The sequence below is a fragment of the Oncorhynchus keta genome, chromosome 18, assembly GCF_023373465.1.
Source record: "Oncorhynchus keta strain PuntledgeMale-10-30-2019 chromosome 18, Oket_V2, whole genome shotgun sequence".
NCBI classification, from domain to species: Eukaryota; Metazoa; Chordata; class Actinopteri; order Salmoniformes; family Salmonidae; genus Oncorhynchus; species Oncorhynchus keta.
The window spans coordinates 28,098,625-28,120,801 of NC_068438.1; the positions used below are offsets into that span (position 1 = coordinate 28,098,625).

At 44.1% G+C, this 22,177-nt stretch overlaps 1 protein-coding gene across 15 annotated transcripts in view; it reads right to left on the bottom strand.

Annotated features, from left to right (window-relative positions):
• Window positions 1-2,043: 2,043 nt before the first annotated feature.
• Window positions 2,044-22,177, bottom strand: part of LOC118370744 (unconventional myosin-XVIIIa-like) — a 176,896-nt gene continuing 156,762 nt past the window's right edge. For 10 of the 15 annotated variants that reach the window (XM_052467793.1, XM_052467792.1, XM_052467798.1 and 7 more), the window contains 7 exons: window positions 16,464-16,601; window positions 15,358-15,543; window positions 14,985-15,124; window positions 14,049-14,093; window positions 8,325-8,444; window positions 5,683-7,232; window positions 4,297-4,444 (listed from right to left, as the gene is read on the bottom strand). In XM_052467793.1, the coding sequence (XP_052323753.1) occupies window positions 5,705-7,232; window positions 8,325-8,444; window positions 14,049-14,093; window positions 14,985-15,124; window positions 15,358-15,543; window positions 16,464-16,601 (2,157 nt within the window). In that variant the 3' untranslated portion in view covers window positions 4,297-4,444; window positions 5,683-5,704. Of the gene's footprint in view, window positions 4,445-5,682; window positions 7,233-8,324; window positions 8,445-14,048; window positions 14,094-14,984; window positions 15,125-15,357; window positions 15,544-16,463; window positions 16,602-22,177 lie in introns of all 15 variants that reach the window. The other 5 variants (XM_052467794.1, XM_052467787.1, XM_052467785.1 and 2 more) reach the window with 4 other exon arrangements.

A 22,177-nucleotide genomic window follows, 5' to 3' on the forward strand; every position in this document is an offset into this window, starting at 1 on the left:
TTGATGAATGAATCTCAATAAAAACATTCTCTACCAGATGGTACGATGACGAAGATCAATCAAACTGAAATAACGGCCTCACAAGCTTTCCCACTAATTAAAGTCTATAATTATTTGCGATTAAGTCTTAATTCCAAACACACTTTTACAGGAAAAGTTTAACATGAGAAATGTACACTGTTATTTCATGAAAAATAATAAGCATAAGTGATTCATAGCTTTTTATATTTTAAATGAACATTTCAGTTTCAATTAAAGCTTCTGATGTGTGTGAACCAGATACGTCAAGCATCCATTTAGCACCTGCCATCTAGTGGCATTTTACTTGACATTAACAACCTATTAATACACATCATGTGTCAAATAAATCACTGCTAAAATGCCATGGGCATATTGATAGAAATAATTTAGTGATTTTATGTAGGCTACAGTATTTAGTAATGTTATGACTGACTAAAGGCCTATAACATGGCACAACACCAATAATCAGAGATGTCATCCTCTTTGCTTTTGATAATTACTCATTGGCTTGGCTGAGAGGCAGTCATTTGTGCCCCATACCTTTTATACAAAAACAAAGCAGACCTGTCGCCCAGTCTTTAAACTCATTAACATGAGATAGAATTGGTTACTTTGTCATTTTGTCCTCGCATCTTTCCTGGAACAGAACCTGTAATGGCTGTATTTCTGATCACAGCAGGAGAGGAGCCACAGAGTTAAATGAGGGGTACAATGCATGGCACAATCTACGCCCAAATCAAAATATGAGATTGAATATTGAGCGCTTGACAGATTAGATATTGCTCCTCCCCAAATGTAAATCCATTGTCCTTCTAGCATTTTCCAGAACAATTTCTATCTTGTCAGCAATTCTCAAAGACCAGACAATTATATGACAGTGCTATGATAGAATAGTTATAGTGTTCCCCTATATAGGTCCATGGAGAGTTATGTCTTGTGTGCTGTGTATTGCAGCATTTCAAAGACAATTATGTGTGTGAATGAAAAGTACAGTACATTATACTAGAGTTGTATCATATTTTAGTGCTGAAGGACATTGTGCGACCACTTTTCAAACACAGTCAACTACAATGAGAGAGACCGTGATTGAGTGGCTACTTTAGGAACTAGAGTGCAGTAGCCCTGTTGTAGAGAACATGTATTGATTCTGAACAATGGTATTTGGAAGGTGCAGGATTAAAAGGTCACCTTGGCAATGTGGGCATGGCTGTCGTATTTGATAATGGTGGAAAGGGAGATGATGATTTCTGTCAATGGTTATCTGTTGGGACATACAGTAATGTAATGCTACAATGAGCGTCTACCCTTTTGTTCTTCGGCGTTAGTAGTAATTGGCTATCTGCTGCACCGTGCCTCCAGTTACATAGAGAGGTGATGATTGTCAAAGACTAACCAAGGAACCTTCATGTTTTGGTACATACAGTAATTGTAATTATGTACATATAAGTACAATGGGTTTCCATTGGTTCAGTTCAGTACTCAGCTACCAGTTGCATCTTGTCCCTATAGTTACGTACAGTACGTAGAATGCTAACATAATGGTGGAAACTGATGGCATTTACCGTGGTGGTTGTGGCATCTCCCACACAGTAATCAAAGTTTCCCTGCTAATAGCTGTTGTGTTGAAGATGATGAAGAAAGCACTATGCTTCGTAATCCATTTCTCTTTGCTCTGATAATCATTTGCCATCAAAACATACACAAGAGAGGGAAAAGATTTCTTTGGAAACAAGATAAAGGCCAAAGCCAATTGAACTTGTGTTCCTGATTTGAAAGGCCTCAGAGTCAGGGTCAGTGATACTGTTGACATTTCTCAAATCTGTAGAAAACAGTGGATGCATCAGAGAACAGAATTTATTTTGATTTGCCTTTCATTAAAATACCACAGTATGCCCTCCAGAAATGTTAAGTGGGAGACTATTTTCTAATGTGCATATTTAAGTCTGAAAAGACAGATAGGAGCTTGGAGGCTGAAACACCAATGCAGAAAATGTCAAACAAAAACTCACAGAGAAAATCAAATTACAGTCTGAGTCATCATTTATTTACAATATATTAAACTGTAATGCAAAATTACTCATAATAAGTGGTCATTTTGTTCAATAACGAAAATAAAAATATACTATTTTGAAAGCTAGCATGAATCAGTACAGATATTTATATAAATATTAATGTGTACAGTCAGCAATGTTATGTTGGCTCATTTCTTTGTTTTGCCTGGTGTTTACATGGTTTAAGAGTATCATAAAACAAGATCATAAAACAGTTTACAATTTATTTTAAAACTCATGTTGACTGCATAGAGCAGGGTTTCCCCAACTTGGTCCTGAGCCCCCCCCAATGGGTGCACGTTTTCCCCCCAGCACTACACAGCTGATTCAAATAACCAACTCATCATCAAGCTTTGATTATTTGAATCAGCTGTGTAGCGCTAGGGCAAAAACCAAAACGTGCACCCTGCAGGCCCCAAGACCGAGTTGGGGAAACCCTGGCATTGAGGAAAAAGGTGATAGGTGTGTCTTTAAAAAGCATGTATAATACAAACGCACCAAACTTCTCCCTTCACGCAAAGTATCAACAAAATCCTTTCAGCCCCACTTGCCATGTACAGGTGGATAATACACATGTTGGCAGGCCTGCTCAATTCATTAATGCTAATTCATAAATACTAAAGAGACAGCCGAAGGGTTCAATGTAACACCAAGCAACCGTAAAAGCGTGGGTCTTTAATATCTTCCTGGTTAAACTGCTGCTCTGTTATGAACAGTAGCATTGGTTCAGGACAGAATACTGATGAATCCTACATGACAAATAGGCTTCAGAGACACTGAAAAGGATTTGAATGCATTATATCCAGTTTACAGAGTGGTGATGCAACACAGGAGGAGTGAACATGCGTGTTGAGGAACCCAAATCCTCACCATGTGTAATCCAGTATGGTTTATCAGAAAAATAAAACATGTGGGTGTTGAAGTATATATAAACTAAAGGCAAACCACCATAAAGCATGGTGTTCAATATCGTTCCCTTTGGAAAGCAAACATCAAATGGAGGGAACAAAATGAGTGAAAAGCACGAGAACAACAACAACCACAACGACAGAGAGAAGAAAGAAAAACAGCTGAGCCAAAGACTCTCACCCCAAAAGCATTTCTGCAAAGTACTTAGTTCAATTCAAGTTGAAATAAAAGGCAAGGCATTTCATAGGGTATGCTACGCTCCAACCTCCTGGAAATTCATTTTCTTGATGGCAGGACTCTCGAAAACAAATGATCTTCTTTCAAACATCAAAACAAAAAGATGGAAAAAAGAAGAGAAGGGCTAAACTTTCATCACAAAGCAGTTTGGTGCTGCAGCTCTCTTCTGTTGTCTTCCTGTTAGGAACATTATTCTCCTGCTAAAACAAGCAATACAAAACAAGCAGATGAGCCGATGAAAGCGTCTTCTTTCAGGGGGGTGGCGCGGCGCTGCAGCCAGAATCTAAGCACAGCTGTAGAGGACCCTATGTACTGTATATCAGCGGCACTTCTCCCAAAAATAAACTCTGGTCTTTTTACCAGGACTCAGATAAGCAATAACACAGTGTACACATCTACTTGATAAGCAATAACACAGTGTACACATCTACTTGATAAGCAATAACACAGTGTACACATCTACTTGATAAGCAATAACACAGTGTACACATCTACTTGATAAGCAATAACACAGTGTACACATCTACTTGCAACAAAGGCTTTTTTGGTACTTATTTCCTCTGTCTTTTTTTGTTAGATTTTTTTTCTTTCTGGTCCCCTGATGCAGTGATAAACCACAAGGGAACATAGCTAGTTCTTTGGCTCAGTTACAACCATGATGACGATGACAGAGTCTAGGAAGTAGGAGACGATGGCACCAGCCAAGCAGCAGCTGTCCTCATGCAGCCAGCAGAGACAGGAGAGACAAGACATTATTACTGGAGGTGCTGTTCAACTGGAGGGGCCAGATCCAAGATGGAGACATTGTCACATGTGACTGGTGAAATACACTAAGAGATGGTTGGCCCAGTGGAGAGTGAGAGAAACCATTAGTGTTGTGTACTGTACACTGACGTACTTCTCTAGACCTTAGCAATGCAAGCTGCTTTGTAACAGTAGAATAATAATGATAGTGTATAGTATCATTGCCATGTTGCAGAGTTAGAAGAACAGTAGAGTGGTTGTGTGTGATGACAGCACCACAGGGGCCCTCTCAACATGCAGGGTTTGTTGGCTGGTGTGTGAACTATGTTGTCTCAGAGGGCTTGTCTTCGCTGTCACTGTTGTTCAGGTAGCTGCCCCGTGTGTTTCTGGAGCGGTAGGACCCTCGGGACACACCACCTTCTTTTTTTTCTTCCTCTTCTTCGTCAGATTTGTCAAAGCAGAACCGTCTTCGGCTAGGAGGACTGGAGGGAGAGAAAGAATCAATGACAGGCCCTGAGGATAGTTACACAGTGGAGCATGATCATTACCAAACATTGATCAAATGTTCTTATCTTTTATGTAATGTTACACATATTGTGCTTCAACCAACTAAATGTGTACAAACACATGGACGGATGCATACTACCATAGCTCTAGTTATAAAACTACATTTTTAGACACAAAAAAGTACACTTATTCCACAGAGAGCATGTGATGGAGTATGGTTCTGGTTTGTGGTTGAATTAATCTGCTTTGCACTGTGGCTTCCTCTCCAAAAACAGAACAATGGCACACCTACAGTGCCTGGCCTCACAAGTGTAGAACAATCAAATATCATTCAGTTTAAACAAAAAACAATAGAGCAAATCTAAACAATAGAGCAAATCTAAACAATAGAGCAAATCTTCCGTATGAATCGTCAGTAGAGCAACTCTGATGTACCCTCTCTCTGTCTTTAGATATTCTACCTGCCTTCTGCTACTGCGTGTTTCAACCTGATTTAACATTCAAGCCCAGTTAAATTATGCAAACCTAGGGTTAATTACTGTCAATCGTGCATCTTAAATGTACTTGCTGCTTGTGTAAATCGATGCAGCGGGTCTAATTACGGCCAGAGTTAAAGGGGTTGGAGGGGGAAATCTATGGTGGCCGTCGTAATTGACGACACCTGGTATTTTCTTATTTCCGGCGCCATAAATCAGGCTGACACTTGGGTGGAGAACTAGCCAGCAGCACTATGGGTACATCCACGTGAGCTTAGCCTTTTCCTAGGCTCTAACATCCCTGCTACTAGGCTAATCGACATTGTAATGCATCCACAACACGCTTATACCCTTCTCTCTCTATCTTTCCTCCCAAAATACCATAATGGAATTACAGCAGTGCAAAGCAATGTCACAACTGCCATTGAAGAGATGTAAATTGTAGTTGCTTTCGGATGAGCTCCTGTGAATTAAGGACCTCAATTACTTCAATTAGTATTTAGGGATGGAGTGTAATTAAAAAACAAAAATGTCTTAAGATGAACCAAGTGAAGTTTGAAGCCCTAACAGTAATAAGTAAATAATAAGTCAAAATGATGTATTATTCATAACACAGCTGATGTTTTCAAAAGGTTAGATTATAAAGGGGGGTCCTGCTGAATGTGAGAAGAGGATTGACTGAGGAAACTCTCTCTGTGGTTGGCATCATCACACCATGCAGTAGACACAGTACACACCAGGCAACACCTACTGCCAGCCTCAGTCACTGTCCGGTCTGTACAGATATTTCATCATCAGGTTGTCCACTTTCTTCTTCCTATTCTTCTCCTCCTTCTTGTTAGGAGGGGGCTGCCCCTCAGCAGGCGTCCCCGCCTCCCTCTCCCCCTCTGGGCTAGAGGCCTGGCGGCCAGGGGCTCTTTTCACGCTGTTGGTGCTTTTGTAGGAGACGGTGGAGGCACCTGAACTGGAGCCAGACTCTGAGTCAGACTCTGAATCTGAAGATGAGGAAGAAGACTCCTTTTTGGACTTCTTGTCCTTCTTCTTGGAGCTGCCCTTCCTGCTGCGGCGGTCATCATTGGAGCTGTCTGACTCGGAGCCGTGGCCCCTCTTCTTCTTCTTCTTACCTTTGCTCTTCTTGCCACTGTTGCGACTGTGGCTGCGGTTGTGGCTGCGACTGTTGCTGCGGCTGTGGCTGCGGCTGTGGCTGCGGCTGTGGCTGCGGCTGTGGCTGCGGCTGTGGCTGCTCATGCTGCTCGAGGACCTCCTACAGTCCACAGCCGACGCGGACCGTCTCAGACTGCTGGTGCTGCGCCCGCTGTCCACCTCCCGGTCGCCACTCCCCCTGACACTAAGCACACCCTTCCTGTCATCCTCTGTATCATCCTCTTTCCTCCCTGCCTCGGCCTCTGAGTCTTCCAGGCTGGTGCGTTTGAACTTGATGGGTTTGAAGTTCAGCACCTCGTTGATGGCCTTCTCCAGGTCAGGGTCCAGGTAGTGGCGGTGGCCGACGGTGGCCGGCTTGACGTCCGAGGTGTCAGGGAGCTCGTCATCATCTCTGTAGGAGGAGCGGGCGCGTGGCGGGGGCATGGACAGGCTGCGTCCCGTGGAGGAGTGGGAGCTGTAGGTCGAGGAGCGCTCAGTGAGGGCCACGCTGTGCCTGTCCTCCATGTCATCAAACTCGCTCAGGCGGCAGCTGCGGAAGTCAGATATGCGTGAGTCAGCACAGCTCACACTGCCAGGGCTCCTGCCCCCAGAACGGCGACTGAGAGAGGGGCTGCTACGGCGGCTCAGGGGACTGGGAATGGTGTCGTCTGGGCTCAGGACACGGCACGTGGTGGCGACGGAGGCCCGGCTGGGGACCATGGAGGACACGGTGGACTCTTTGTCGAAGTCTCCCCAGCGGCTGTCCATGCCCTTCCTAGCCCTGCTGGTGGCTTCAGTGTAGGCCTGGGAGATAACCGAGCCACGGTCATCATCGTTCCCAGTCTGGGACTTCCTCCAGGAGCTGGAGCTGACTGAGTAGGAATCATCTTGGGGTAAGGAGCCTTTGGGCTTGGCCTTACGGAAGGAGGAGATAGACTCCTGGGACTCCTTGAGGGAACTGAAGAGGGAGCTGTCGTCCCCTTTACCTCCGATGGAGTCATTGATGTTGGAGCGCTTCCTGTAGCTCAGGGAACTCATCACAGACACCGGCCTGCTCTGATCTACCGCTTTCTCTTTGCCCTCTTTCCATTCCTTACCCTCTTTCCACTCTTTCCCTTCCTCTGCGTCTACGTTTACGGCAAATCTAGACAGAGGATGGAGGCAGGAAGGAGGAGAGAGAGAGAGGGAGGAGTGGCAGGACAGAGAAACATTGATGTACATGGAGGAAGTGGAAGAGGAGGAAGAGAAAGAATGATAGATGGAATTACATACTTAAAAGGAGAGAGATGAATGATACTTAAAACAGGAATTGGATAAGCAACAGATTGAAATCAGTAGGAAGAAAGTAAAGACAAGTAGATAGAACAATGATTCAAATGACTGTGGGGTAGAGAATGCCTGTTTGGATTCACAACGCAAGATGGACACAACAAAAACAAGACATGTACTGACTGGAGAAAAACCCTCAAACAACATGTGCTGTCTTGTCCTAATCAATTCCTTTATGCAAAATCAAAGTCTCGGTATTTAAATAGTTTAGTATGGGGGTATGCATTTGAATTTGTTGTATGTAAATGTTACACAGAATTTCATTGTGGTGAAATATGTTGAGTGATTCAGCAAGGGTGCTGGACACACACGTCCCAATTGTGTGTGTGTGCACGTCTTAACCAACACACAGAGCTGGGTGACCGTGGAGACACAAAGTTAAGAGAGATTTAAAAACTCTTTAAAAGTTGTTCAAAGTTGTGAGCGGCTGAGGGGGGTTGGGACAGTTAAATATTCTGGTAAGGAGACAAATCTAGGGCAATCGAAGCTATCAGCTGGCAGATACATCCATTAATCTCAGGGAGAGGGGAGAACGGGAGAGAGGAGGTGAGGGGGAGAGGGGGTGTAGGTATGCATGCCAGCTGGCATCCGGGATTGTCGATACATCTGCCAGGGAGGCGGCTGTCATCAAGGCAGTGACAATAAAAGACAAAGAGGATAAAGGAAACACCAGTAATAATAATAATAATAACACCCCCCTATGTCTAGCCAAGTGTTCCCTTCCAATAGTTTTATCTGCATTGGAGGCGAAGTGCTAGGCTGGACCACGTAAAATCCTGATAGGGGGTGACTGGATACTAAAACCAATTTGGTCTGCTTTGTAAGCAGGGGGAATGTGCGCATGTGCGTGTTTGGCAGTGGTGAAGATAGGACCCATGGGGAAGGAGGAAGGGGGTGCCATACTGACCTGGCGCTCTTGAGGCTGCCGTCATCTGAGAGGTTCTTGGTCGAGCCTTTGTTTTTGGACAGCCAGGACTTGACCCCGTCCACACGGTCTTCCACCTCAGAGTCAGATGAGTCTCCCTCACTGTGTGGAGGGGAGGGACAAAACACAACGTCAGTGGGAGAAGAGAGTAGAGAAAAGTGAGGTGGGGAAGAGCTGAAAGAGAGTGATAAAAAACAAGGTATAAAGAGGAGGAGATGGAGGGAGGGGTGAGAGATGGAGTGAAGTTGAGGAGAGAATGATGGAGGGAAGAGAGAAAACGACAGGGAGAGAAAGATTCTATATTGTGTTACTGAGGAACCCAAGGAGGACCACATCTATTACTTTGGAAGAGAAGGCCGCAGAAAACCACATGCACTAGATCCTAGAAGACCTAGGAAACACCCCCCACTACACTGGTTATCACTAGCCCTGTGGTTAGTTGGAAATGGGGCACAGTGTGTCGCCCAAAGAGGGCTAAATTCCATTCACTTTGATCCAAAGCCACTCGAGTTAAGACAGAGCACAAGGAGAGAGACCAGGAATGGGATGAAGTGGAAACTGAAGAGAGTGGGCACAAAATGGAGAGATTTTCACTTCATCGCTCTCACTTATCTATTCCCTCCACAGTCTCACAAAATTGCAGTTGAGCTCTTGACAAAATGATTTGGTGCACAGCTCGGTTGTTGAGCTGTTTTCTCTCTAAATTATCATTATGGCGTCGACAGCCTACTGCGAAGCGTGAGGAGAAATGGAGGGTTGTTAGAAATTTGACACGGTTGAAAAGAGCATGACACTCATTAAGTGCCTTCAGAGCTCAACACTCATGTGGTGCTGCGAAATTAAGGTGTTACAGCTTAATAATAAAACTGAGACATGGCCTGGGGGTGGGGGTTCAAAATACCCACATCTGCTTTTAAAAACCTATTGTCTTGCTGTGGAGTAGAGAAAGAAAATAGATTTAACACTTTATTTTTATTTAACTAGGCAAATCAGTTTTTCAGCACATAATCTGGCCCACAACCACATACAGTAGCTACAATTAAAATCATTATGAGGCAGAGATACAAGAGTCTCCCCTGATCGCTGAAGAAACTATTTAATTATGGGTTTGGTCATAACTAGCCCACTCTGTTTTAAACTGTAGAATAACTTCAAATACTAGGCACTAAGATGGCAGTGTTAAGAAGGGAAGGGTTGGGAGTCGAGATAAAAGCATTTCTCTAGGAGGCTGTAATCAACTTTGTCTAATAGGCCAGGCATGGCCTGCAATGTGGGGAACGTCAGTGAGAATTGTTATTGTGAGTGAGCGGCTGGCTGTCTATGGCACAGAGGCCTTGTCAATAAGGGGAGTAAACAAAGAGTGAAGGAGCCCTGGGAAAAAGGAGCTAATGTTAGCTATCCGGAGCAGACAATTCCACAGCTGTTTACTCTTCTCGTCTCCTCAGAGAAAAAAAACAAACACGTGGATTTGTGTGTTTGTTGGGCTTTGCGAGTCAACACCAGACCAGCCTCTTAAGATTAGTCTTTTATCCGTTCACTTATCTGGCAACATACTGCTTAAAAGAACGATAGCCGCTCCAGGAATACTAAGAGCACTGATGTTGCTTTGAAGAAAGAAAAAAAGGCTGCTATATTTTTTTCTCTTGACCTTGATGACATTGCATGAGTTCCGCCGGGGCAAAATTACATTAGCTATCATTATGCAAAATCAATGTCGAAACCCTCTCTACAAAATAGTCATAATTCCATTACCTCATGGAGAGAATTTCCTTAAGCACTCATCTTTTTTATTCATTTATACAAGTACAATCCTGTTGAGATTCAAATGTTTTTTTGGGGGAGACCTATCCACAACTTGAAGGATGTGCATCACTTTCCCCTTGTGCATTTTGTCCAAGGAGGAGCAAGTGGGTAAATGGAGGCGATGTATTCAGATCAGAGGCCTTCCCTTCCCAGGCCGGGGCCAAACAAAACCGACGGGATGACGGACCCTTTGTAATCGAGCGCTTCACACATGGTGTCACACACAATTTATATCTTTGACCGCCATACCATTAGTTAAGCCGTGCCGAGAGCCCAGGGGAGGCAAACAAACACAGCGTGTGGAGGGAGACATTAATTGTCTGTGACAATCTGCCTCCAGTGGTTGTGCATCTCTGTTACACACTATTACATTCATCATTAGCTCCTATGGACCCTCTTCTGCTTCCTCCGCCCTGCTCCTCCTTGGTGTCCCTGGGTGTTGATTCCCAGAATATTGGGGCTTTTATTAGGCAGCTCAGCCTAGACAGCAGCTCCCGATGGGGGTTCAACCCAGCCAGCCAGGCATACACATCTGTTCAAAACCTATTAAGACACATATGCTGGGAGAATTGCTGTGATCTCCAATGCCAGATTAAAAAGGGGAGATTGTGACGCAGGTTTGTTTTGTTAAAGCGACAGGAAAATGATTTCATCCTGACGTTGTTCATTTAGTCTAAAATGACTTGCCGCCTGTTTCGTGATCAAACAACGACAGACATGGATTACATTTCCAATCTATTTGAAAACAGAAATTAAAGCATAGCATGTTGAAATAACTCAATTCTGTGTCAATCTCCAATTACTTCTATGTATTGTGTGCGTGCCCATCTAAACGTGCCCATCCAAACAAAACATGTATCAAATCAGTAGCTATTAATGCCATATTACTATTACTGCTTAGTGCTAAAAACAAAGTACATGGTTATTATGATTCAATAACAAAAACCCTGGAAAGAACAGCTGGGGTCTCCCATCCAATTAATACCTAAGTTACATGAACTTCCCAACACTGTATTCTCTACTGCAGTGGTTCCTAAACTTTTTATAGTCCCATACCCCTTCAGACATTCAACCTCCAGCTGCGTACCCCCTCTAGCACCAGGGTCAGCACACTCTCAAATGTTGTTATTTGCCATCATTGTAAGCCTGCCACACAAATACTATACGATACATTTATTAAACATAAGAACGAGTGTGAGTTTTCGTTACAACCCGGCTCGTGGGAAGTGACAAAAAGCTCTTATAGGACCAGGGTACAAATAATATTATAATAATAAACAATAATTCTGCCCTTTATTTAACCATCTTACATATAAAACCTTTTGTTAATCGAAAATTGTGAATAATTCACCACAGGTTAATGAGAAGGGTGTGCTTGAAAGGATGCACATAACTCTGGAATGTTGGGTTGTATTGGAGAGAGTCTCAGTCTTAAATAATTTTCCACATACAGCCTGCCTGTGCCTGTATTTAGTTGTCATGCTCGTGAGGGCCGAGAATCCACTCTCACATGGTTGCAAAGGGCATCAGTGTCTTAACAGCACGATTTTCCAAGGCAGGATACTCTTGAGTGCAGCCCAATTCAGAAATCTGGCAGTGGCTTCTGATTCAACTCAATTTTCACAGAACCGCTTTTTGCAATTTTGATGAGGCTCTCTTGTTCAGATATCGGTAAGTGGACTGGAGGCAGGGCATGAAAGCATGAATCCAGTTTGCGTCATCCGTTTGGGGAAAGTACCTGCATAATTGGGCACCCAACTCACTCAGGGGCTTCTCTATATCACATTTGACATTGTCCGTGAGCTTGAGTACATTTGCTCACAAAACATCATACAATGATGGAAAGACCTGTGTGTTGTCCTTGTTAATGCAGACAGAGAAGAGCTCTAACTTCTTAATCATAGCCTCAATTTTGTCCCGCACATTGAATATAGTTGCGAAGAGTTCGGGTAATCCTCGATTCAAATCATTCAGGTGAGAAATAACATCACCCATATAGGCTAGTCGTGTGAGAAACTCCTCATCATGCAAGTGGTCAGGGAAGTGAAAATTATGGTCAGTAATGAAAACTTTAAGCTCGTTACAATAAAAAAAAACGTATGTTCTGTATGTTGTAAAAGCGTCACATGGTCGCTGCCCATATCATTGCATACTGCAGAAAATACACGAGTTCAGGGGCCATGCGTTAACAAAGTTAACAATTTTCACTGTAATGTCCAAAACACCTTTGAAGCTGCCAGGCATTCCCTTGGCAGCAAGAGCCTCTCAGTGGATATTGCAGTGTACCCAAGTGGCGTCAGGAGCAACTGCTTGCACACGCGTTACCACTCCATTATGTCTCCCTGTCATGGTTTTTGTGCCATCAGTACAGATATCAACATGAGCAGCAGCTACGTTTGGCTACATACGGACCGTTATGGGAATTCCCACGAGAGAGTAACAGTTAATGTGATTGGATGTTAACTATTTGACAAGGCTACCTGTATTTGACATTGTGTTGTTATTTCGCTGAACACAAGATAGTTACATTTTATTTTTGTCAGTGAAACGATGCTACTCGGGCGAGAAAACTCCCCCAAATGTATTGTCCCGTTGGAAAAAAAAATGGATGGTTTGAAATGTGAAGAAAAAAAAGAGGAAAAAAGTAAAGAAATAAAATGCACATTTTTATTTGGCGGACCCCCAACGGCATCGCGCGTACCCCTGGGGGTTTGGGAATACCTGCTCTACTGTAATGTACAAGTCCGTCATTAAAGGTAGCGAAATTACGTTACCACGAGCAGCACCACAGATAATGAGATGTGAGATGCAAGACTTCGCTCTCAGACAGGCACATACAGTGTCTGTGCATGTGCACGAGTTTACTACATGCTGTCCACAGGACCAAAACAGCCGAAAAGTTCAACCTCACGCTTCAACGCTCTTTGTTGTTGCGGAAAATGACCGTCAACGTCATCTACATTTTTTTTACATTATTTTGCTGAGTCTACCTTTAACAATCAGAACCCTTTAACAAAGCTTTAACAAAAAGCAGCGCTTTACACAATACTGCTTAACAAGGGTTTAACAGCAGAAATGTCAGTGACTGCTGTAAGGGAACATTGACATGGGACTGAAATGGCCCAGAGCCAGAGGTTAACACTACGTGTGAGCTGCTTCCCAGACTAGCAAATAGCTTTTTGTAAGACATTTGAGGGTCCTGCATTATATAGTGAGTGTGAAAGATTGATGAAGAACACACTCTTCGTCTTTCCGTCGTCAGAGGCAGACAGTCACGTCTCACATCCACCCCAGAGCAAGGCTCTGAAATATTCAGTAGGTCCTGAGAGCAGGGGGTGGCCGCTGGGCACATTACGCTGTTCAAACAAGGCATAGTGGTGTGCGACAGAACCCCGGAGGTCCAAGAACTGAGCCCTGGGGGACACCACAAGGACTGACCAGCAACACATTTACCCAGCGATGGATGCTTACTACACTGTTAGGTATTATGTGTTACCCTCAGTTGAAGGGGTTACTGGATGAATAACCACACAAACACTCTGGGGAAGGGGATGTTTCATGCTTGGTTTAGAAAAGCATGTTGTCAATGGCATTCATACAGTTCAGCATGTGGCGTCATGCAGTGAAGAGTGGAGCAAATTAGGTTATGGGGGAATAGCTGAGCCCTGGAATAACGATGCAGTATCACTGAGCTTGTTCGTTGAATGGTATCCCATAGTTCAGTCCTTATTCAGTGACATATGAACTACGTCATAAGTCCTAAACTTGAATTTATATGAGATGGCTTGAACATTGACAATAGATTTGCTGCTTGATATTGCATCTTTTCCCGTGAAGGGCAACAGACTATTCCAAAACAGCAGTTAAAACACACAATGTCAGACATGAGCTCAAGTTCCTCACGTTTTGTTCCTTCTTTTCTGATACTTTGTCACCATGTCTTGTAAACTGGTCATGATGAAGGATGACAGACAGAGAGACAAAGAAACAAAGAATACAAACACAAAACAAACAAAAGAAAAGTGAGACAGGAAGTTGGTAGGTACAGTCCAAGTAAACCAAAAGAAAGTGATGAATAGGATAATGGTTGAAGGATCTACATCCTAAATCATTGTGGATATCATGGCTGGAGGTGATGATGATGATGACCATAGAGATCCTATTAAGTATTTTAATCCCCAATTCTATGACGATGACCCTGTGGTTCTATTAAAGATATTTCCTCCCAGTGGGACCGCTGCCTATTGCACCCCACATCATCCTGATCCACATCCTGTTACCGCATGGAGAAGAGTACACAGTATACTCAAACCTGACTCACAGAGCTATTTACTTCTGGGAGGAAGAGAGGGAAGAAAGGCCTTCTCCCCGGGACTGCACTCATAAACAAACCAGGCTTGGAGGGAGCACAGAGCGAGTAAATAAATAAGGAACGTGAGGCGACAGAACTCGATTTCACTGACGTAGCTTTAGCTAGCCGCCTATCTCATCAAATACAGGAGTAATATTTCAATTTAAAAAATGCCCGAAAATTAAGCCCAGCAGTTCTCAGGGCATAAATCTTTCAGAGCGTGTGAATAAGAAATGACGGAGTCTGGGGAGAGTTCTCTGATCGCTTTATCCAAAGCCTCTTTCAATGGAACATCCATCCTGACTGGGTCATTCTCTCTCCATCTCCCTCTGCTGCAAAGTTTATCTACTGTTTAACTGTGTAACAGTAGCTACTCTATATGCTGAGTGCGTGCTCTCTTGCTGACACTTGCTGTCATGAGAGGACATGAGGTAAATTCAGCAATTCTATTAAGTGAATATGTTCGGGCACTAAATAGACAACTATACCTGTTGATGAGGTCCTCGTTGTCATCACTCTCCATCTCATCTTCGATGGCAGCCTGGAGGTCACCAATCCTCTTGAAGGCTAGTTTAAGGTCCGCCTGCAGGCTCTGATTGGCTGCCTCCAAGCTTTCAATATCCATTTCCTGTTGGAAGAGAGTGAGAAAATCTAAGCTAAGGTCCCAGCATTACACCTACATCAGACCATTTCTGAAGTCTCTTTGTCAGTCTCATTTCCCTGAATGTCTAATACTCCAGAACAATGCAAGGTTGATGGGAATTGCAGCCGTTATTTAATATCTTCAAAGTGCCCCACTTTAAAAAGGCAGTCTGTACAGTGTCCCAGTGCCCTCGGCCCATTTGTGACTTTGGGTCTTACCAGCTCATGTTTCTTGCGGCTGGCCTCTCCCTCCTTCTTGGCCAGTTCTCCCATCTCCTCCTTGATATCTCTGATCTGTCTCTGGAGCCGCTTGTTCTGCTCCTTCTCCCGGGTCTCGCTGGTGCTGCGGTGATCCCGCTCCTCTGTTAGCTTCTCAAGGTTCTCCTTCAGACGGGCCACCAGGCTCTGAATGACCAACAGCAGACAGGGACCGTGTTAGAAGAACCACTGCACTGACAGCCTATACAGTATCTGGCACAGGTCAGAGACCTTATCATGCATGCAGCTATGAGAGATACTCCATATCTAAAAGGGGATTCAGGTGAGGAAAAACCTACACTTCCTTGCCTTGAGATATTTCCCCAAATAAGGGCAAGAAACTTGGCCTACTCATTAAATAGTGGTTTCAAATGCCATGGGTAGCAAAACGACATGGCTAAATACGACCTTAAAAGCCCTTCTAACTCTGGATGCATCTCTACCAAAGCTGAACAATGCTTAGCCAGTCTTTCTATTATTCCAGCCAGTGCAGAACATTGAAAGATAGGAATTATCTGAGAGAGTTAAAGCAGTGTGTCTGGCTGTCTGCACATTGCTGGTAATTACAAGTCTAAAAGTTGCCAAAATGAGCAAAGATGCATTTGTCAGAAAGGCAGAAAATTGATTAAAAATGTTCCCTGGCTGTGTGCGAACAGTAACCTTTATCCTTCACGTAAACGTTTGTCGCAGAATGTAATTTGAAACTGACAGAATAACAAATTATATTGTGGAGTGAATAGAATATGAGCTAGTCCGATGACGAACAGACCAGATTTTCTAACTAACTGTGATATGCTAACAGTCCGAGCTAGAAGGTTATGTGAGGCTGAACCCAGCACTGAGGGGACAAAACTTGCATGGTATAACAGAGGTGGGTGGAGGTAGTAGGAGTCAATCGTCTTGAGGAAATGGTTTTCATTTGCTCCCCAAAAAGTTGCCCATTCATCCCCTAGGCAATTCTTCAGCAATGACCTTCCACCCCCCATGCACACATGCTGGGTAGGCTGCCAGGCAAAAACCAACACTCTTCCTCTAGAATGCCCCTCAGCCCCCCTGACTGCTTTCACCTCCAAGCGTTTGACCTGCGTCTTCTCAAATTCCATCTTGGTCTCCATCTCTCGGATCTTGGCCTCCTGCCTGCTGACTAGAGACTTCTCCACCATAGAAGTCTCCTGGAACTCCAGCTGGCTTTGCAATGCCGAGAGCTAAGAGTGAAACACACGATTAGGAACATACACACAAGGCAGAGTTTTAGAAGAAACAACATACTGTAGCAGCAATAAACTGATATGACAGTATATTATGTATATACAGTATACTGTATTTACAGTTTATTCGGAAGTATTAAGACCCCTTGACTTTTTCCACATTTTGTTTTGTTACAGCCTTATTCTAAAATGGATTGAATTGTTATTTTTCTCTCATCAATCTACACACAATACCCCATAATGACAAAGCAGAAATAGGTTTAGATTTGTTTCATATTTCAGAAGTATTCAGACCCTTTACTCAGTACTTAGTTGAGGCACTTTTGGCAGCAATTACAGCCTTGAGTCTTCTTGGGTATGACGCTACAAGCTTGGCACACCTGTACTTGGGGAGTTTCTCCCATTCTTCTCTGCAGATTCTCTCAAGCTCTGTCACGTTGGATGGGAGCGTTGCTGCACTGCTATTTTCAGGTCTCTCCAGAGATGTTCAGTTGGGTTCAAGTCAAGGGCCACTCAAGGACATTCAGAGACTTATCCCGAAGCCATTACTGCATTGTCTTGGTTGTGTGCTTAGGGTCATTGTCCTGTTGGAAGGTGAACCTTCTGCCGAGTCAGAGGTCCTGAGCGCTCTGGAGCAGGTTTTCATCAAGGATTTCTCTGTACTTTGCTCTGTTCATCTTTCCCTCGATCCTGACTAGTCTCCCAGTCCCTGCCACTGAAAAACATCCCCACAACGTGATGCTGTCACCACCATGCTTCACCATAGGGATGGTGCCAGGCCGGACGCTTGGCATTCAACCCGAAGAGTTCAAACTTGGTTTCATCCGACCAGAGAATCTTGTTTCCCATGGTCTGAGAGTCCTTCTTGTGCCTTTTTGCAAACTTCAAGTGAGATGTCATGTGCCTTTTACTGAGGATTGGCTTCCGTCTGGCCACTCTATCATACTTGTTTTTTTATATAACCTTTAACTAGGCAAGTCAGTTAAGAAATTCTTATTTACAATGACGGCCTACCCCAGCCAAACCTGGACCACTGCACTACTCGGATGCCCACAAAGGCCTGATTGGTGGAGTGCTGCAGAGTTGGTTGTCCTTCTCGAAGGTTCTCCCATCTCCAAAGAGGAACTCTAGAGCTCTGTCAGAGTGACCATTGGGTTCTTGACCACCTCCCTGACCAAGGGGCCCTTCTCCCCCGATTGCGCAGTTTGGCCAGCTTTAGGAAGAGTCTTGGTGATTACAAACTTCTTCCATTTAAGAATGATGGAGGCCACTGTGTTCTTGGGGACCTTTAATGCTGCAGACATTTGTTGGTACTCTTTCCCAGATCGGTGCCTCGACAAAATCCTGTCTCGGAGCTCTACGGACAATTCCTGTGACCTCAAGGCTTGGTTTTTGCTTTGAGATTCACTGTCAACTGTGTGACCTTATATAGGCAGGTGTGTGCCTTTCCAAATCATGTCCAATCAATTTAATTTACCTCAGGTGGACGTCAATCAAGTTGTAGAAACATCTCAAGGATGATCAATTGAAGCAGGGTGCACCCGAGCTCAATTTAGAGTCTCATAGCAAAGGGTCTGAATATTTATGTAAATACGTTTTTTTAAAATTGTAATACATTTTCTAAAACCTTAATTATGGGGTATTGTGTGTAGAAAAATGTTTTTAATACATTTTTGAATAAGGCTGTAACGTAACAACATGTGGGAAAAGTAATGGGGTCTGAATACTACTCGAAGTGCACTGTATATATAAAATGTATTAAAAAATGCAACATGTAACAATTTTAAATATTTTACTGAGTTACAATTCATATGAGGAAATCAGTCAATTGAAATACAGTTGAAGTCAGAAGTTTACATACACATTAGCCAAATACATTTAAACACAGTTTTTCACAATTACTGACATTTAATCCTAGTAAAAATGCCCTGTTTTAGGTCAGTTAGGATCACCACTACATTTTAAGAACGTGACATGTCAGAATAATAGAGAGAGAATGATTTATTTCAGCTTTTATTTCTTTCATCACATTTACCAGTGTCAGAAGTTTACATACACTCAATTAGTATTTGGAAGCATTGCCTTAAAATTGATTAACTTGGGTCAAATGTTTTGGGGAGCCTTCCACAAGCTTCCCACAATAAGTTGGGTGAATTTTGGCCCATTCCTCATGACAGAGCTGGTGTAACTGAGTCAGGTTTGTAGGCCTCCTGGCTCGCACATGCTTTGCCGAAGGGAGGGTGGGGAAAGGCCTTGTAGGTATCTCGAAAAAGGAAAGTAGCAGTGATCTAGTGTTTTTCCTAAGCAGGTACTAGAGTCAATGTGTTGATAAAACTTTGGTAGCGTTTCACCAGCTACAATAAATGCGGCCTCAGTATATGTGGTTTCCAGTTTGTATAAAGTCCAGTGTAGTTCCTTCAGGGCCGTCATGGTATTGGTTTGGGGGAGAAGGCTGTGACTATAACTGAAGAAAATTATCTTGGAAGGTAATACGGTCAACATTTCATTGAGAGGTATTCTAGGTCGGGTGAACAAACTGACTTGAGTTTCTGTACGTTATCACAATCACACCATGAGTAGTTAATCATGAAGCATTCACCACCGCCTTTCTTCTTCCCGGAGAGTTCTTTATTCCTGTCTGCGCGATGAACTGAGAACCCAGCTGGCTGTACGGACGGGGACAGTATACCCAGAGAGAGCCATAATTCTGTGAAACAGAGTATGTTACAGTCCCTGATGTCTCTCTTGAAGGAGATCCTCACCCTGAGCTGGTCTACTTTATCGTCCAGGGACTGAACTTAGCAAGTAATATACTCGGAAGCGGTGGATGACTAGAAGTCCACTCCAAACACCTCTTCTCTGCCGGCGGTAACTTGGAGCAGCCTCTGGGATAAGTTTGATTTCCCTGTGGGGTACAAACAAAGAATCCAAATCGGGAAAGTCATATTTCTGGTCGTAATGCTGGTGCGTTACCGCCGCTCTGATATGCAAAAGTTATTTCTGGTCGTAATGCTGGTGAGTTACCGCCGCTCTGATATGCAAAAGTTATTTCTGGTCGTAATGCTGGTGAGTTACCGCCGCTCTGATATGCAAAAGTTATTTCTGGTCGTAATGCTGGTGAGTTACCGCCGCTCTGATATGCAAAAGTTATTTCTGGTCGTAATGCTGGTGAGTTACCGCCGCTCTGATATGCAAAAGTTATTTCTGGTCGTAATGCTGGTGAGTTACCGCCGCTCTGATATGCAAAAGTTATTTCTGGTCGTAATGCTGGTGAGTTACCGCCGCTCTGATATGCAAAAGTTATTTCTGGTCGTAATGCTGGTGAGTTACCGCCGCTCTGATATGCAAAAGTTATTTCTGGTCGTAATGCTGGTGCGTTACCGCCGCTCTGATATGCAAAAGTTATTTCTGGTCGTAATGCTGGTGAGTTACCGCCGCTCTGATATGCAAAAGTTATTTCCGGTTGTATGTAATAACACAAAAAACGTTCCGGGCTAATAATGTAAGAAATAACACACACACACACAAAAAATACTATAAAGTTGCTTAGGAGCTAGAAGCAGAGCTGACATGTCTGTCGGCGCCTTCTTGCTGATGGCCAGTTGGACGTACTGCCAAATTCTCAAAAACAACGTTGGTAGAGAAATGGTAGAGAAATTAACATTACATTCTCTGGCAACAGCTCTGGCGGACATTCCTGCAGTCAGCATGCCATTTGCACACTCCCTCAAATCTTGAGACATCTGTGGCATTGTGTTGTGTGACAAAACTGAACATTTTATTGTGGCTTTTTATTGTCCCCCAGCACAATGTAATGATCATGCTGTTCAATCAGCTTCTTGATATGCCACATCTGTCAGGTGGATGGAATATCTTGGCAAATGAGAAATGCTCACTAACAGGGATGTAAACAAATTTGTACACAAAATTCGAGAGAAATAAGCTTTTTGTGCATATGGAACACTTCTGGGATCTTTTATTTCAGCTCATGAAACATGGGACAAACACTTTACATGTTGCATTTATATTTTTGTTCAACGTATATTATGTTATCATATATGAATGCAACAGCCTACAGTAATAGTGCTAATGTTCTCAGAACACTACTAGTGTTACAGCCAACCAATACCTTAGGCCTGAGGGCTACTCTCTATAGCCACACCAAGGCCTTAGGACTGAGGGCTACTCTCTATAGCCACACCAAGGCCTTAAGCCTGAGGGCTACTCTATATAGCCACACCAGGGCCTTAGGCCTGAGGGCTACTCTCTATAGCCACACCAAGGCCTGAGGGCTACTCTCTATAGCCACACCAAGGCCTTAGGCCTGAGGGCTACTCTCTATAGCCACACCAAGGCCTTAGGCCTGAGGGCTACTCTCTATAGCCACACCAAGGCCTTAGGGCTAAACTCATCAAACTAAACTCATCAAAAAAAGAAACGTCCTCTCACTGTTAACTGTGTTAATAATTTTCAGCAAACTTAACGAGATTCAACAACTGAGACATAAACTGAACAAGTTCCATAGAAATGTGACTAACAGAAATGGAATAATGTGTCCCTGAACAAAGGGGGGGTCAAAATCAAAGGTAACAGTCAGCATCTGGTGTGGCCACCAGCTGCATTAAGTACTGCAGTGCATCTCCTCCTCATGGACTGCACCAGATTTGCCAGTTATTGCTGTGAGATGTTACCCCACTCTTCCACCAAGGCACCTGCAAGTTCCCCAAGTTTTCTGGGGGGAATGGCCCTAGACCTCACCCTCCGATCCAACAGGTCCCAGACGTGTTCAATGGGATTGAGATCCGTGCTCTTCGCTGGCCATGGCAGAACACTGACATTCCTGTCTTGCAGGAAATCACGCACAGAACGAGCAGTATGGCTGGTGGCACTGTCATGCTGGAGGGTCATGTCAGGATGAGCCTGCAGGAAGGGTACCACATGAGGGAGGAGGATGTCTTCCCTGTAACACACAGCGTTGAGATTGCCTGTAATGACAACAAGCGCAGTCCAATGACAACAAGCTCAGTCCACTGCCCCAGACCATGACGGACCCTCCACCTCCAAATCGATCCCGCTCCAGAGTACAGGCCTCGGTGTAAAGCTCATTCCTTCGATGATGAACGCGAATCCATCGCCAACCGTCACCCCTGGTGAGACAAAACTGCGACTCGTCAGTGAAGAGCACGATTTGCCAGTTCTGTCTGGTCCAGCGACGGTGGGTTTGTGCCCATAAGCGATGTTGTTGCCAGTGATGTCTGGTGAGGACCTGCCTTACAACAGGCCTACAAGCCCTCAGTCCAGCCTCTCTCAGCCTATTACGGACAGTCTGAGCACTGTTGGAGCGATTATGCATTCCTGGTGTAACTCGGGCAGTTGTTGTTGCCATCCTGGACCTGTCCCGCAGGTGTGATGTTCGGATGTACCGATCCTGTGTAGGTGTTGTTACACGTGATCTGCCACTGCGAGGATGATCAGCTGTCCGTCCTGTCTCCCTGTAGCGCTGTCTTAGGCGTCTCACAGTACGGACATTGCAATTTATTGCCCTGGCCAAATCTGCAGTTCTCATACCTCCT